Source organism: Lonchura striata, chromosome 4 (genome assembly GCF_046129695.1).
Source record: "Lonchura striata isolate bLonStr1 chromosome 4, bLonStr1.mat, whole genome shotgun sequence".
In the NCBI taxonomy this organism is placed as follows: Eukaryota; Metazoa; Chordata; class Aves; order Passeriformes; family Estrildidae; genus Lonchura; species Lonchura striata.
In genome coordinates, this window is record NC_134606.1 from 12,245,993 (window position 1) to 12,261,297 (window position 15,305).

At 42.0% G+C, this 15,305-nt stretch overlaps 1 protein-coding gene and 2 long non-coding RNA genes across 4 annotated transcripts in view; 2 read left to right on the forward strand and 1 right to left on the reverse strand.

Moving 5' to 3' along the window:
• WFS1 (wolframin ER transmembrane glycoprotein) overlaps nt 1-164 on the reverse strand; it is a 32,223-nt gene extending 32,059 nt beyond the window's left edge. Inside the window, exon 1 of one of the 2 annotated variants that reach the window (XM_021550663.3) lies at nt 63-164. In XM_021550663.3, coding sequence (XP_021406338.2) covers nt 63-147 — 85 coding nt within the window. In that variant the 5' untranslated portion in view covers nt 148-164. Of the gene's footprint in view, nt 1-15 lie in introns of both variants that reach the window. The other variant, XM_021550662.2, reaches the window with a different exon arrangement.
• Nucleotides 165-197: 33 nt separating this feature from the next.
• On the forward strand, nt 198-15,305 carry LOC144246209 (uncharacterized). The gene is made up of 2 exons (XR_013339872.1): nt 198-277; nt 13,581-15,305. It is a non-coding gene; the product is annotated as an uncharacterized LOC144246209 (long non-coding RNA).
• LOC144246210 (uncharacterized) lies at nt 923-4,245 on the forward strand. The gene is made up of 2 exons (XR_013339873.1): nt 923-1,201; nt 3,778-4,245. It is a non-coding gene; the product is annotated as an uncharacterized LOC144246210 (long non-coding RNA).

Genomic DNA, 15,305 nt, shown 5'->3' on the forward strand with positions numbered 1-15,305 from the left:
GCCCCACACGCTCACCGAGCCCGGCCGGGCGAAGTCAGCACCGCACAGCCCCGATGACGAACCTCCCGCAGCTCCGGAGGCGGCCGGACGCCGAGTGGGGCTCCGCCGGCAGCCCGCAGCCCTGGGGGGCGGCGCTGCCCCGCCCATCGGCCGCGGCCCCCTCCTCTCTCCGCTGCCACTCACCGCCCCGCGCTCTCGGGGCGGGCCCCGGCGGGGCCGGCGGCAGGAGGCGGAGGCTCAGGGCCGGTGGGGCGGAGGGGCAGGCGGCAGAGCAGCGGTACTGGGGGTACTGCCCTGTGCGGCCGCGCCCCGCGCAGTGGCAGCGGGCAGCGGGCAGCGGGCGAGGGCTGGCGGCGCGCCCGCGGGGCCGAGGGGCGGCGGGACCGGGGCGGGCTCGGGCCGCTGCAAAATGGCGGGGCCGGGTAAGGCGGGCGGAGGCCGGCGGGTCCGGCGTGAGGGCGCAGCTCCGCTCCGCAGTGTGGCGGGGTCGGGGTGAGCCAGCCCCGGGGTGAGGACACAGCTCCGCTCCGCGGTGTGGCGGGGTCGGGGTGAGCCAGCCCCGGGGTGAGGGCACAGCTCCGCAGTGTGGCGGGGTCGGGGTGAGCCAGCCCCGGCGTGAGGGCGCAGCTCCGCTCCGCGGTGTGGCGGGGTCGGTGTCAGCCAGCCCCGGGGTGAGGGCACAGCTCCGCTCCGCAGTGTGGCGGGGTCGGGGTGAGGGCACAGCTCCGCTCCGCGGTGTGGCGGGGTCGGGGTGAGCCAGCCCCGGGGTGAGGGCGCAGCTCCGCTCCGCGGTGTGGCGGGGTCGGTGTCAGCCAGCCCCGGGGTGAGGGCACAGCTCCGCTCCGCAGTGTGGCGGGGTCGGGGTGAGCCAGCCCCGGGGTGAGGGCACAGCTCCGCTCCGCAGCGTGGCGGGGTCGGGGTGAGGGCACAGCTCCGCTCCGCGGTGTGGCGGGGTCGGTGTCAGCCAGCCCCGGGGTGAGGACACAGCTCCGCTCCGCGGTGTGGCGGGGTCGGTGTCAGCCAGCCCCGGTGCTGCCCCGGACCTTCCTGGCCTAGCGCGGGGTTTTTCGGTAAAGGAGCGAAGGGAATGGGAAAAAGGGCGGTAACCCAGTAGCTGATTTTTTCTAAATGCCCTCTAATGGCCTCTGCATCTATCTGCCACATTGGTGGAAGGCTTCTGGGCAGGAAGCAAACTGTAAATGTGCGTATGTTGCTGTTTTGATGGTGAACTTAATACGTTTTAGAAATAATTTTTATTTTCGAGCTCTTTAAATAAGTCAAGGTACTTTGAATAGCTGCTAATTAAAACTCCAATCAAACAAGTTACAATTCAGAGTAAGAGATTAAATTTAAACTTCAGTCTTTCATATAAGTTGCTTCATTGATTTTCACAAGTTCCATGTTTGCAGGAGACCATGGAGAGCTTTCATTTCTTTAAATATCAGTTAAATCTTTTTGGTCACCACCTGTTGAGTTCTTTTTAATCTCCATATAAAAATGTGGCCTCCAGTATCATTATTTCCTTGCTTTGGAAGGCATTAGACTTTTTTTTTAATGCAAAACAAGTTTAAACAAACATGGCTAAGCTTCTGTTTATTTCAAAATAAATTTGAAAAAGAAAAAACAACCCACATTTAAGAAGATCACTTGTAGTCTGAGTGTAATGGGGTTTCATCAGAATATGCAATGCCAGCCATGTGTTACCTGTTGTTTCCTTAGACTGACAGTATGACTTAACTCTGATATGACAAAGTTCTGCAATCAGCTCCCCCTGCTATTCACATTCCCTTCAAGATACTGTTTTATGCGATTGCTTTGGTATTTAGTGGGTGTGCTTAATGGATGTAACATGCCTAGGGAACAGGTGGAAATGAGGGTGGTAGCTGGAAAAGCAGCTATAAAGGACATGTAAAATAAAGCCTCCCCTGCTGCTTTCCAGCACGGGCAGAGTCACACATGGCAGAAGCCATTCCAGTTCAAGGGTAAAATTGCCACAGGGCTACTAACCCTCATAACAGCAAGGCTTGATGTAAAATATTCTTTTATTATATTTATTATGTCTGATCCACCCTACACTGAAGATGCACAATGCTGAATTTGATTAGGTTCTTAGTTAAAGCCAACTAAACCTTTGCAGTAAAGGAATTGTCACACACACCTTATATGCTTACATGTGTTATATAAATACTGATAATGCTATTGAGAGTAAACCAATCTCAGACATGATGACAACTTCCATTATCAATTCAACTGATTTCTTTTTGGCTTTACTTTATCCCAAGTGATGAGTTCCCATCTGGCATTATCACAGTTGCAAATTGTTACAGCTACTGTTACAGAGAAGAAATATGGAAGCCCTGTAATAACATGGCACAACACCTATTTAAATTTCAGTTATGACTCATGGCATCAGTAGAATGGTTGAGGTTGGAAGGGACATCCTGAGGTCAGCTGCTCTTCCCTCCTGCTCATACAAGGCCATGTTGGCCTGGTTGCTCAGGACCGTGTCCAGGTGACTTTAGGAGGATCTCTAAGGATAGAGATTCCATCACCTTCTTGGGCAACTCGTGCCAGTGTTCGGTCACCCTCCCGGTAAAAAAAGTGCTTCCTGATGTTCAGAGGGAACCTCCTGTGTTCAGTTTATGTTCACTCCTCTGGTCTTCTAACTAACTGGGAAGGTCCTGGCTCCATCCTGTTTGCATTCCCCTTCAGGTCTTTATGTACATGGATAGATCCCTCTGAGCCTTCTCCAGGCTGAACAGGTGTTATGAGCAGGTTCTTAAAACTTTTAGAATGAGATGCCTCTGCCTGAATTAAGGTGCAAATGTGACCATATGCCAAAGTCAGTAGTATGGATTTTATTTAACAGTAATTGAGAGAGAGAAAAGAGAAAGAAAGACATAGAACAAAGAAATAAGGGAAGAGAAAGATAATGTCAGAGGTAGATTAAGTGAAAAATACCACCACTTCTGGATCCCAGTAGTGTCCTGTTGATCCTATCCTTCTGGGTTTCTTGGTAGTGAGGGTCCCTAAAAACATAGTGTTCAATGAATTGATAAACATTTGTGCCAGGTGGGAATGCCCAGGTATCTCCCCTGATGGGCGGGGGACAGTTTTGACACAGTCTTGCAACAGACTGGATCTGTTGCATCCCTTTGCATCACATGCAGTGCCCTGCTGCAAGGCCTCAGGAATCAGTCTGGGGAGCACTTTGGGGGTCTCTGATGGATTCTGACAGCCCCTCAGCTGCCCCTCACATGAATGTCCCATGGATGTGGCTTCCCAGGGTGGGAAGTTTTGCACCTGAGCCAGTTTGTGTGAGGGAGGATGGGTGTTCAGTGTCTCTGACCAGAGGTTAGGCCATGCACCCAAAACTCTGCTCCCCCTTTGGCTGGGGGTAGTCTGAACAAACCTGGCCTCAGCAGATGAGCCTGTGGGCTATGGCCTCCCCAGCCTGAGCACAGCCAGGGATGATTTTCAGGACAGCTGCTGGGTTTGGTTATCTTGTGGATGTGTTCTCCCTCAGCCTTGTTTGCTTTTCCCTAGACCTGAGATGATTGAGCAATACCTTATCTCAGGTTCCCTTAGCTGCTTAACTCACAGTCCAAGGTTGCACTCAGGAGGCATAATCATGGTGGGGTGCACTTCAGTGGTCACAGCTTCTTTATACAGTGTTCCCATAATGGGCAAAACTCCTTCATAACAATGTTTAAGCTATTTGCCATAACATTTCAGTCTCTTGATAACAGGCCCAGCTCATTTGGCTTTTCCTCACAGGAGAGATGCTCCAGTGCCTTCATCTGAGTGGCCTTTGTTGGACTGACTCCAGTGCCTCCGTGCTCTTGCATGAGGGAATCCAGAACTACACACTTGTTTGACTACATGAGGTTGCTATCAGCCCAGATTTAAAAAAAAAAACTACCTTGTTGCAACAAGAACAAAAGAAAAAAGCCATACTTTCTGTACTAGAGAATCAATAATAATTTTACAAGTATTTTGAAAATTTACAGAATGATGTTGGACTTAAGCTGATTTCTGTTAACATTTTTTACTTGAGATGATGAAATTTAATGGAAATGGCTGTCTGAACACCTAAGGTGCAGTACTGAGATACGGGCTGAAATTAACAGCTTTTCTATATAATCATTAATGAGTTCTAGAAATATACTTGGGATATCTAATAATCTGAGCAACTCATATGTTGCTTCTGCTAAACTGCGTGTAATATAAACTGACATTTTCACATTCTGTGGTGAAGTTTGTATTTCTGTATTTAGGCATGTGTTTAGTATTGAAATGTTTGAGAAAAGTGTCTTCTAGAAAATTAATTTGTAACAGCAAAAGAGTATGCTAAGCAACATTTAAATACATTTTATTCTTAAATCACTCAACTCAAACTGATCTACCTGAAATGAGATCATGCATATAGCATTGCTGGCATACAGGTAGTTTCTTAGTAGTCCAGAGGAAAAACTAACCATGCTTCCTAAAAGGAAGAGAGAAAACAATGATCATCCAAGAAAACAGACCTGCATGAAGTGTGATTCATTCCAATGAATAGCCTTCAGCTCCATATGTTTTTCACAACACCTCTGAAAATGAATTTCTTTAGTCCATGGTATGCTCAGAAACAGATTTAGCAGTTACTCTGGATGGTTTTGGAATATGTTAATTCTAGCAAAAACCTTGTCAGCGGTGCTCTTGTATGGGAAGAGCTGAAAAATTAATAGAAAAATGCCATGTATATCTTCAGTAGTTATGAAAGGTAGTACATTATGGAAATGAAAATGGCTGAGTGATGCTAAGTAAACTGTCGTAAAACCTGTCTCAAAAATAATCTTTTCTTGCCCCACCTTAGCAATTAAGACAAGAGCTGTTATTTCAAAATAATAGGTTTTGTTGTTTACTCTGTCTACCCATTTTAACAGTATAATTTAATTGAAGGAAGCATTACATCACCATAGTATTAGTGCAATAAAAGCTGCAGTATCCCTCATGAGCATCTGGTAATATTGTTTCATTAGACCAAGGACCACAAAAACAGATTTCTTTTTATTTTTTTAAAGCAGTGTATAATTTAAAGTGGGAAGTATTTTCTGTCAGGAAGAGCAGAATACTTTAAGCATACTGAGGCAAGGGACACAGAATCCAGAGAATCAACAGTTTGATGGGAACAATTAAGATGTTAGTGCCATTTGGATGGGCATTCAGTAGAAAGAATTAATAAAAGGGTGGGAGGAAACAGAAGGAAAAACAAGAAGTGGGCACAGAAAGTAGGTAAAAATAGGAATTGAGGAGTTTTGCAAAGATGATGATGAAGACTCTTCTTTCCAGAACTGCATATTAAATTTGCCTCTGTTACCTCAGGGTTGGAGTAGCTTCCACATAAGTACTGTTTTCATGCACTAAAGTACATAAGGTAATGTGAGCATCATTCCCTGTCCACTGCTCTTTTTATCTCACTTTATTCTGCTGTCCTTGTGCCAAATACTCTGGGTGGCAGCACAAAAGTATTGTTCATCATCACTGCTTTATACAGAAAAGCATCACTCTCATTCTCCCATTGTCTCTCTCAGCCATGATGAAAGGGTTAACATTTTCCTTTTCAAATGAATACCTAGACTAAAGGAAACCATAGGTGACTTCCATGGCACCAGATGTTCAGTTTTACATTTACTGCTCAGCCACCTTTTCTAATCGTGGGCAGGCACTGTGAAAGAGCAAAAGTTTTTAAAACTGGGCACAGGTACAACCATGTGCAGGTGAGACTGTGAAGGTCTGACTCAGCAGCTATTGGGAGGTAAGCCCTGGTTGGATGCATTGCCTGGAACAGGTAAAGAGGAGTCCACTCCTCTTCCAGTTCCTTGCATAGTCTAGATTTGTTCTGTTCACAACTTCACTCTGAGACAACTACTGATGTCGTTCCTAATCCACAGTACAACTGGGACTTAGCTTAACTCTGGAAGCAGCACTGGAATCAAAGTTGCACTGTTCTGCTACAGTCTAGAGAAAGCAGAGCAGTTTTCCTAGGGGGAAAGGATTGTACCTTAAATTTTATATGTGAAAAAACAGGAACAAGTATCAACAAAATAAAACAGAAACAAGTATCAACAAAGTTTAGAACTCTTATCATTAATCAGTTTGGTGTTGCCAGAGAGAAAATTTAGTCTAAAATTGAACTGGACATATTCAAGCATTAGGGATTTCTTCATAGGAATAACTTCAACAGTTTGTAAGTAGTTTGTCAGTAAATGAAGTAACATTAAGTACCATGGCCTCCCTCAAATGACATGTTTAACATGGATGGATTTGCATTAACCTTTCAAATTGGAATGTATGCCACAAATTTCGGCCTGTAAGTTGATCAGTGTTCTTGCCTTTTCAAGCTTAATCTTTGCTCACAGTGACCTCTAGTGTGACGGAATGAGACAATGCAGTGGATCCAAGGCAGTGCACAAAGAGCTTCATTTGTGTTCATACTTTTGCCAGGATGAGGGGACACGTGTGTGCCGTCTGTTTGACTGTAGGACACACTGCATTAAGCATGCAAAACATGAGCAGCAAACCCAAAACATGAACCCCAAAATATTCCTTTAGCCATACCAAATAAGGAATTCAAAGATTTTTTCATTCCTGTGCCATTTTGATCAGATTTTTGTTTATAAAAAACTCCACGAATGGTTTGATACATTTGGTAACAGCTTCAGATAATTTTCAGCATTCCCAAGTACAAGAGATTGCTTTTACTTTCTGAAACTTTGCAGTGGATTTTGTCTGAAAGATACAAATCAGAAGGCCAAGATGCAACAATTTCTCTAAGAACTGCTGTAGACTGTACGGATTCTTCAAACCCTGTCCACACTATAGCTATGAATAAACTTCAGTAGTTAAGAATTGACATCAATATATTACATATATTTTTCTCAGCCAAGTACACCGAAGTGACCATTTCCCTTCTCTTTTCTGCAGAACAATTTGCATGAAATAGGGACAGGAAAAAAGCTCTAAAGCAAATATTTTTCTGTTTGATTTTTCCAAAATTGCAGGAGAAAAAAGTGGAGGATATAATTATAGAAAGTAATTTAGTAGGAAATATTACATATTAAAGTGTTTGCCAGTGTTAAATTGCAGTTTGGTAGTTAGAGTAATTTAGAATTAGCTAATTAAATCCTTGACTATTAAAAATGAAAGCTGTAAGCATATTCACACATTCCAGAAGGAAGTGATCTTGGGCTTACTTTGGACAAATAGAGATGACCATTCCTTTTTCAGACAAGTTCACATGGCTTGAAATATAAACTATCAATACTTTGCCAAAGACCCTGGAAGTTTTTTTTCTATAAACTATTTTCTGTCCCTCCTAGGATTACTCCTGCTACATGGCACCAAATGTGGACATGTTGTTCTGCAATCACAAAACTTTACATAGGAATTGCTGTCTGAAAAACTGTCTTCCTATGTGAGAACCCCAGCCTTGTTTTGGGGCCACATGTAGTGGTGAAATTCCTCCTCCAACCCGTGCTTCCAAAGAAAAACTCCACAGGCTCTCGCTGTTCGGTCTCAAGGCAGTTTATTGCTAGTTATCTAACAGATTATGTTCTTGGACTGCGGCTGTTTGATCAGCGGCCTGGGTAGAGGCACACACACACCCTGGCATCCTCTCTATCTGCTGTCTTCCTCGTCTCTCCCCGCCCAGGGCTGCTGCTATCTTTTATATGATATATTACGTATAACATGTTTACAATTATTCCCCAATACCTACTACCTACGTTGCCAAGTGTTTTTCTACTCTAAACCAATCTGTGAGTGCCAACATCACCAAGAACATGGAGGTAAGGAAGAAGAAGGAAGAAGGATGGGTTCAGCCCACTTTCCTCCATCTTAGAACTTCTGACCCCCATGTACAAAGTGAAAACCCCCCTGTACATGTGTTAAAACCCCCCTGTACAGTACTAAAAAAATTTCCCCTCTACTTTGTAACTACTTTTACTATACTATCTAACCTTTTGTGACTGCTCGTTCCACCTCCAAAGTTGGTAATTCATTCCATGGCTCAAACTCAAAATCACAGTTGTTTTTCAGCTGTCAGCCAGGGTCTAGAATGCTTCTGACCAAGGCCTGGAACCTCTAAAAATGTCTGAGAGACATTTTGAGTTCCCACATTCCTACATTTCAGTTTTAGGAATGTTTAATGTAAAAGAATTCTGTTCTAGAGGTTATGCAAAATGTAATTAAGGTTTCAAAAATGTGCAAAACCGTCACATTGAAAATTTAATTCCTGACAGGAAATATATGCTATTAGTCATATCAGATCAAATTCCGTCATATTGTGGCTTTGGGGGTTTAGTCAGAAAGCAGGACTTGCTGTGGTAACCATTTCCTAACATTTAATGTTCAGGTAAGGTGAATTGCCTTTGCACACTCCTAAAACCCTAGAATTCCTTTAATGTCTCAGAAGGGACATTAGAGATCATTTAGTTCCAGTGCCCCTGCAATGGGCAGGGATGCCACCCACTAGACCAGGTTGCCCAGAGCCCCCATTCCTGGAAGTGTTCAAGGCCAGGCTGGATGGGCAACCTCTTCTAGTGCCTCACCAACCTCTGAGTAAAGAATTTCTGCCTAATATCTACCTGTTCTCTTTCAGTTAAAAACTTCCCACTTGTCCTATCACTATTGATTTGTGTACAAAGTTTCCATGTTTTTTTTAAGCTCCCTTTGTATACTGGAAGATGGTGCAAGGTCTACCCAGAGCCTTTTCCAGGCAGAACAACCCCAACTCTCAGCCTGTCTGCACTAGAGGTGCTCCAGCCTTCTTTGTGGCTTGCTCTGGACCTGCTCTAACAGGTCCACACCCTTCTCATTTTGGGACCTGCAGAGCTAGACACAACACTCCAGTGGGGGGTCTCTCAAGAGCAGAGTACAGAGGGGAGAAAGCACCTCCCTCAGCCTCCTGGCTGGGCCTCTTTTGATGCAGTTCAAGCCAGGCTTGGCCTTTTGGTTTGCAAATGTGCACTGCTGTGGCATGTCTGGGTTTTGGTCCACCAGAATCCCCAAGTCCTTCTCTGACAGGCTTTCTTCAATGAGTTATACTCCCAGTCTCGACTCATAGCAGGAGTTACCCTGACCCCAGTGTAGTACCTTGCACTTGGATTGTTGAATTTATGATATTCTCCTGGATCCACTTCTCAAACTTGCCTAGGTTTCTCTGGATGGCATGCCCTCCTTCTGTTGTGTCAAGGAGTTCTTAAATGGAGAATTTCAGAATTATCACCGGCAAAGTTCACATTATTGATTGTCAGGTACATAAAATAATAAAGAGAAAGGGTACAGTCATTTTAAAATGCATATTTAAACCTCTGTTCTTTGTCCATTAGGCTGTCTTCCCAAAAACTTTTAAATACAATTTTCTGCCATATTATATATAATATGAAAATTATATTTTTCTACTATATTTCACATTCAAAAGCTTGTTCAGATTTTATTTATACATGCGAGTACTCCAATTGTGTTGATTAACATCAAAAGAACTGGAATTTAGTAACAACAGTACCTTTACCTGACATTAAAAGGAGAGTAGGGACAGATTGCAGCTCTTTAATAATACTTTTAAATAATGTTTTTTTTCTGAGCAAATTGAATCATATAATTATTTTTATGATGCCAGATGTAGTTAGACTGTATTCTTGCAAGATGGTGTTGGTCAGCTTGAGGTAGTTCAACATCTTCCCTGTCTTGTCTGGTATTAGGATGTGTCACATGCAAGATTCCCACCAGGTGGCAATAAAACCTCTTCATTCTTTAAAGCGTTTGCAATTATTTTAGATTGTAGAAATGTATGTTCTGTACTAATTAGACAGGGAAATCATGATTTCTAAAAAGGTGATAGAAAATTATTTTTCTGAACTCTCAAGGTACGAGTGCTTACAAAAAGTCTGGGAACAGATAGAAGTGTGCTGGGCAATAGTTATTGTTGTGTTCTTAACAGCTATTTCAAGGTAAATAAAAGTAATATATTCCACTTGGTTCCTGAGAAACTGAAATAACTTTGTCTTTTGATGAAACTGTAGAGAGCAGATAGTGTGAAATGCTAATTTACTGGTGGGAGCTTAAACCTCACAGAAGTCTCACAATTTTAGTTCATATTTAGATTGATCAATTCACATCTTCAACTACAAAAGAAATATTCTTTTTAGACTTAATCCAGGTGTGTTTCTATAAGCGCTGTACAGCTGCTATATTCCTATCCTGTATTTCTATTCCTATCCTTTTTTATGAAGGACAAAAGCCCTGCACACATACAGCCTTAGTTTACTTAGTTTACTGCCACTAGCGGTGAAGTGCCAGTAGCAAAAGCTGCATGAAGATGCACTGATTTGTCCCCTACTTTCTTTTGATAGTTTCTGGCATATATTTCTCGCCCCATTCATCCTAATTCCTTGCAAAAATCTCTTGCCCCTTATTTCTTAATGTTAAAAGATATTTTTCTACTTTATGTATTACACCACCCTTGATTTTACCTACCCTTCCAGCCCAGGCATGCATGTAGAAATATGTCACTACATAATTTCTGCACCCAAGCAAGCCTTAGTATGATGAGTAGCACACTGATGCAACTTTGGCCTGAAATTTTACACACTTTCTGGTGCAAATTTTAATTTTGAAACAGTTAATGTATAATGCAGATTAACAAACTCAGTGTGGCAAGTTGACCCTGGCTAAATGCCAGAGGCTGGCTACAGCCGATTTATCACTGCACTCAGCTGGGCAGGGGAGACAATGGGTCCTCATGGGTTGAGATAAGGGCAGGGAGAGATCACTCACCAGTTACTCTCATAGGCAGAACAGACCCAACTAGGGGGAAAATTATTTTAATTTATTATTCATCAGATGAGAGTAGGATAATGAAAACACCCCTCTTCTTGGGCTCAACTTTACTCACATATTCTCCACCTCCTCCCTGCAGTAGCACAGGGGGTCGGGGGTTGGGGGACTGCAGTCAGTTTATCCCAGGTCATCTCTGCTGCTCCTTCCTCCTCCTCAGAAGCACTCCTCACACGCTCCCCCTGCTCCAGTGTGGAGTCCTTCCTGCAGGAGACAGTCCTCCATGAACTTCTCCAACATGAGTCCTTCCCATAGGGTGCCTGGGATCAGGACTGAATTGCTGCCTTGACTCAAGCCACAAATTTGCCCTTTTCTATAGCTCTCTTTCTTTATCTGCAAGAGCTACTTAACTGCCCTTCTGAAGGACTTCACAACTTGTTAAATAAGGCAAAGATTTAGCAAAAGTTACTATTGTTCTTTAGGCAAAATTATATATTTGAAGAAAAGGCCATCCAAGCTTGTGGACACACAAATACTTCAGGTATTTTTAAACCTTACAAAATTTGTAATATATTAAGTACTAGCAAAAACCCATCTAAAAGTTAACTCCATATTCTTAGTTAAGCTTAGTTACTTGTACTTATATCTGTCCCATTGAGATTGCTCACAGTTAAGAACACAGAATTTGACATTAAAGGCTACAGTAATATTTTTTCCTATGTCCTCCTCTCTCCACAAAAAAAGTCACAGAAACCCCCCATACCAAACAGCTATGCAAAAGAGTATCTGGCTTTTTTGTATGGACTATTTGTTTCTCTCCATTGATTTATAATGCACTTGCATCAGTCACAGGTACAGCAAGACATACACTTCTGAGATACACTTCCTAGAAATACTGCTCCTGATGAACAAATAAATAATGGCTTTCATAAAAAGGAATACCAGCATATTTTCAGCATATGACAAAATCTGCAGTTCCCTGTTCGCATTTTCCTGTTTTCCCCAACATACTAATCAGAGGATACCATTATATTCTGTATTGAATTCAGAATTCATAGGTACATTCCACTGAAGGAGATAACCTAGTTTTCTGATGGAATTAGAATTTATCAACACAGCTCAAAACAAACAAATTATGACTTTTCCCACATCTCACTACTGACAATTAGACAATTCAGTCAGTCTCCTGCTGACTTTGTTAAAAGCAAAGGAAACTATTGAAAAAAGTCACTCTATGATTACAAAAACTGAGATTCAAACCCATTTCTCTATTACTTGTCTCCCTATACTACTTCAGGATCCACTTCACTTTAATAGATCCAGGAAAGATTAAATAAAATTACTCCTGATATTCAAAGACAATCTGTTACAGTTCTTCACTGATTCAAATAAATTGGGAAAAAAAACCAAACCCAAGCCACCCAAGAATTTTACACAGTATGTTACATTTTATAGAGCTAATCTTTGATCCAGGATAGGTCAGTAACAGGATGGATCAAGAAGCCAAAGAATGAGGAAGAATAACTGGCTGTGTACTAGTACACAGGGGATTACAGTAGATTAAAATATTATAAATCAGGAATGTCATTCTATTTCAGATAAAAACAAGTGCCATTGTGGCATGCAGGGCATACAGGAGGTAATCCCTTCACTACTCAGGATTGTAAGGCCACAGCTGCCACACTTCAAAATCCAGGTCCATACTTTGGAAAGAGGCAAATCACATGGATAAAGTCTAGTGGAGAGCAGTGTGTCGAAATCTACATGGATTTTAGGGGAAAAAAAGTGGGAAAATTGGTCTTTTAGTCTTGGCAAGGAAGATACTTCAAAATATGCAAAATATTTTGCAAATAGAATGTTTTGTAGTACTCAAAGGGGTTAGAACAGGAAGTAATAACTTGCAGCATATGAGATTTAGATTAGATATTAAAACCTTACAAGACCACTGTAGCAGGCCATATGTACAATCATCATAAGAGGGTTTTTTTAAGAGGAGGCAATACAAACTGCTATAAGGGATATCCAGGTATTAGGAATAAAGCTTCAGAGAACAAGATAGTTCAGATATCAACATTTCATCCAACTTTGAGATTTTTATCAACATCTCTTTATTCTTCAGATTACCACATTTTGAGAATCACTCTTCTTTTAAAGAAGTTTTTAGGAGCTTCAGAACATTGATAAGTACTCAATTCCAATTGCATGTTGCAATATATCACTTTTTAAATGTATGATATTTAGAATATTTCCTTATTACTTCCTACCTCTGTTATTCTCACTAAGATTGGTGAGAAAACCTAAAAAGCTTTTTCTCCTGCACACAGCTGAGACTACTGATCTGACACTTACTTAGTAAGAGCCAAATTTAGATATCCAATCAGCATAATGCTTTGCTAACACGTTTGACAATATTCACAGTTAGCAATTTGAAAGCCAGTAATACATCTGCCTTTTATTTTTTGTGGTTTTGTTGACATACTTATGTGAATCATTGCATTAATTAAGCTTTATTAATAAAGATCTGGTCTTTACATGTGATCAAGTTGTCATCTGGTCTTAAGATAAAACTTTCAATAGCAGAGTTGGAATAAGAAACAAATCTTAAAGAATCTCTTGGGGCACAGCATAAAAAAAAAAAAGGACCATTTAAATTATTGAGTTAGACTCCCTTTAGTTGTCTAACCTGGCATTTTAGTGGAGTGAGAGGGGACAGAGAGGATTGGGGTTTTTTTAATTTATGTGTTGTGGTTTCACCCCAGGCAGGTGCTTGCTCACTCCCCCCAGTCAGCAGGATCAGGAAGTGAATTGGAAAAGTAAAAGCTGGAAAACTGATGAGTTGAGATAAAGACAGAGTAATAGAAAAAACAAAAGCCACACATACAAGCAAAGCAAAATGAGGAATTAATTCACTGCTTCCCAAGGGCAGGCAGATGCTCACACATCTCCAGTACAGCAGGACCCATCAAGTAATGGTGATTTGGAAAGACAAACAAAGGTAAACACCATCACTCCAAATATCCCCCTTACCTACTTCTTCCCCACCCCACTTATATACCGACCATGATGTCACATTGTTTTTAATATCCCATTTGACAGTTTGGGTCACCTGTCCTGGCTGTGTCTCCTCCCATTCACCTCTAACTTCCCTGACAGAGGGGAGGGTGAAAAAGCAGAGAAGACCTTGGCTCTGTGTAAGATCTGCTCAGCAATAACAAAAACATCTCCCTATTATCAACCCTGTGTTCAGCACAAATCCACAACACGGCCCCACACCTGCCACTGTGAAGAAAATTATCTCTACCCTAGCCAAAACCAGCACATCCTTAAGATTAAAAAGATTATTTAATAAAAATGCAATTTGAAGTTTCCAAAATTTTTTTTGGCTATAAATTTTTAACTCACCTAAAATCTTTCCTTTCGGTAATTCTCAAAGTCTTTAAAATATGCTAAGACTTTTTATGGTTAGAGCCACTTGAAATGATTAATATAAGAGCACAGTCTAATAGGGAAAGTTACTTAAATAATTCAATACTGTTATACCCTTTGATCGGTACATGAGGAACAGAGAATGCCTTTGGAGGTTCCGTTTCATTTTCACTTTAGGCAAGAGAACATTCCTTTTTTGAAGCAGAGAAATACTTTGTCTTACACTTTGTCTGGCACCACAAAGTGTTTTATACATACTCATTCCATGTGAGCAAGAAAAGCATCTGTAGGAGATGGGCAGGCCATATTCCAGATGTAGTTGCACTGACATCTTAAATAAATAAAAAATAAGCTAGGGAAATAATGCAGAAATTCCGAGCACTTCCAGGCACTTTATGAGCTTTACCATTTTTAGCAGATTAAACACATTTCATACACTGAGCTCTGAGGTATGAATAGTGTTCTCTTTGCTTCTTTTTGCCCTACAGCCTCCTAAGATGAGCTTTGGAAAATTGGAAAGACTGCACAGAGAGAGAATTAATTTGCACACAGGATCTGCAGCCTAAATTTATCATCTTGGCAGCCTTCTCTTTTTGAAGTGAATCATGAATCATCACCAAGGGAAGAGCCACAGAGGATAAAGTCCATGTCACAAGGTACTGTGGCTGGAGCCAGCCTTGGAGAGCCCGCATGGAGAGTGGCCACGCTGCCTCTGGGAGCAGCACAGCCACGAGCCCCCTGGGCAGTGAGCAGCCAGCTCATACACAGTGTGAAATTATCACAAACTCAGCAGTTTGGTCACCTCTATTGCTGACTGCCCTTTCCTCCACTGTACATCTGCTGTATCTTCTCCCAGCCTAATTTACTGATACCTTCTGCTATCAGCTTCCCACTTCTGTTTGAACCCACTATGACATTACTGTGGCTAGACAACAACTGAGAGCCTTTCCCAAGCTGTTGTATACATTATATCATCTTATGGCAGTACTCACAGCACTTTCATAGTGTTCATCTGAACCTGCAATTACAGAGTTTAATTAAATTTTGTTTGACATGCA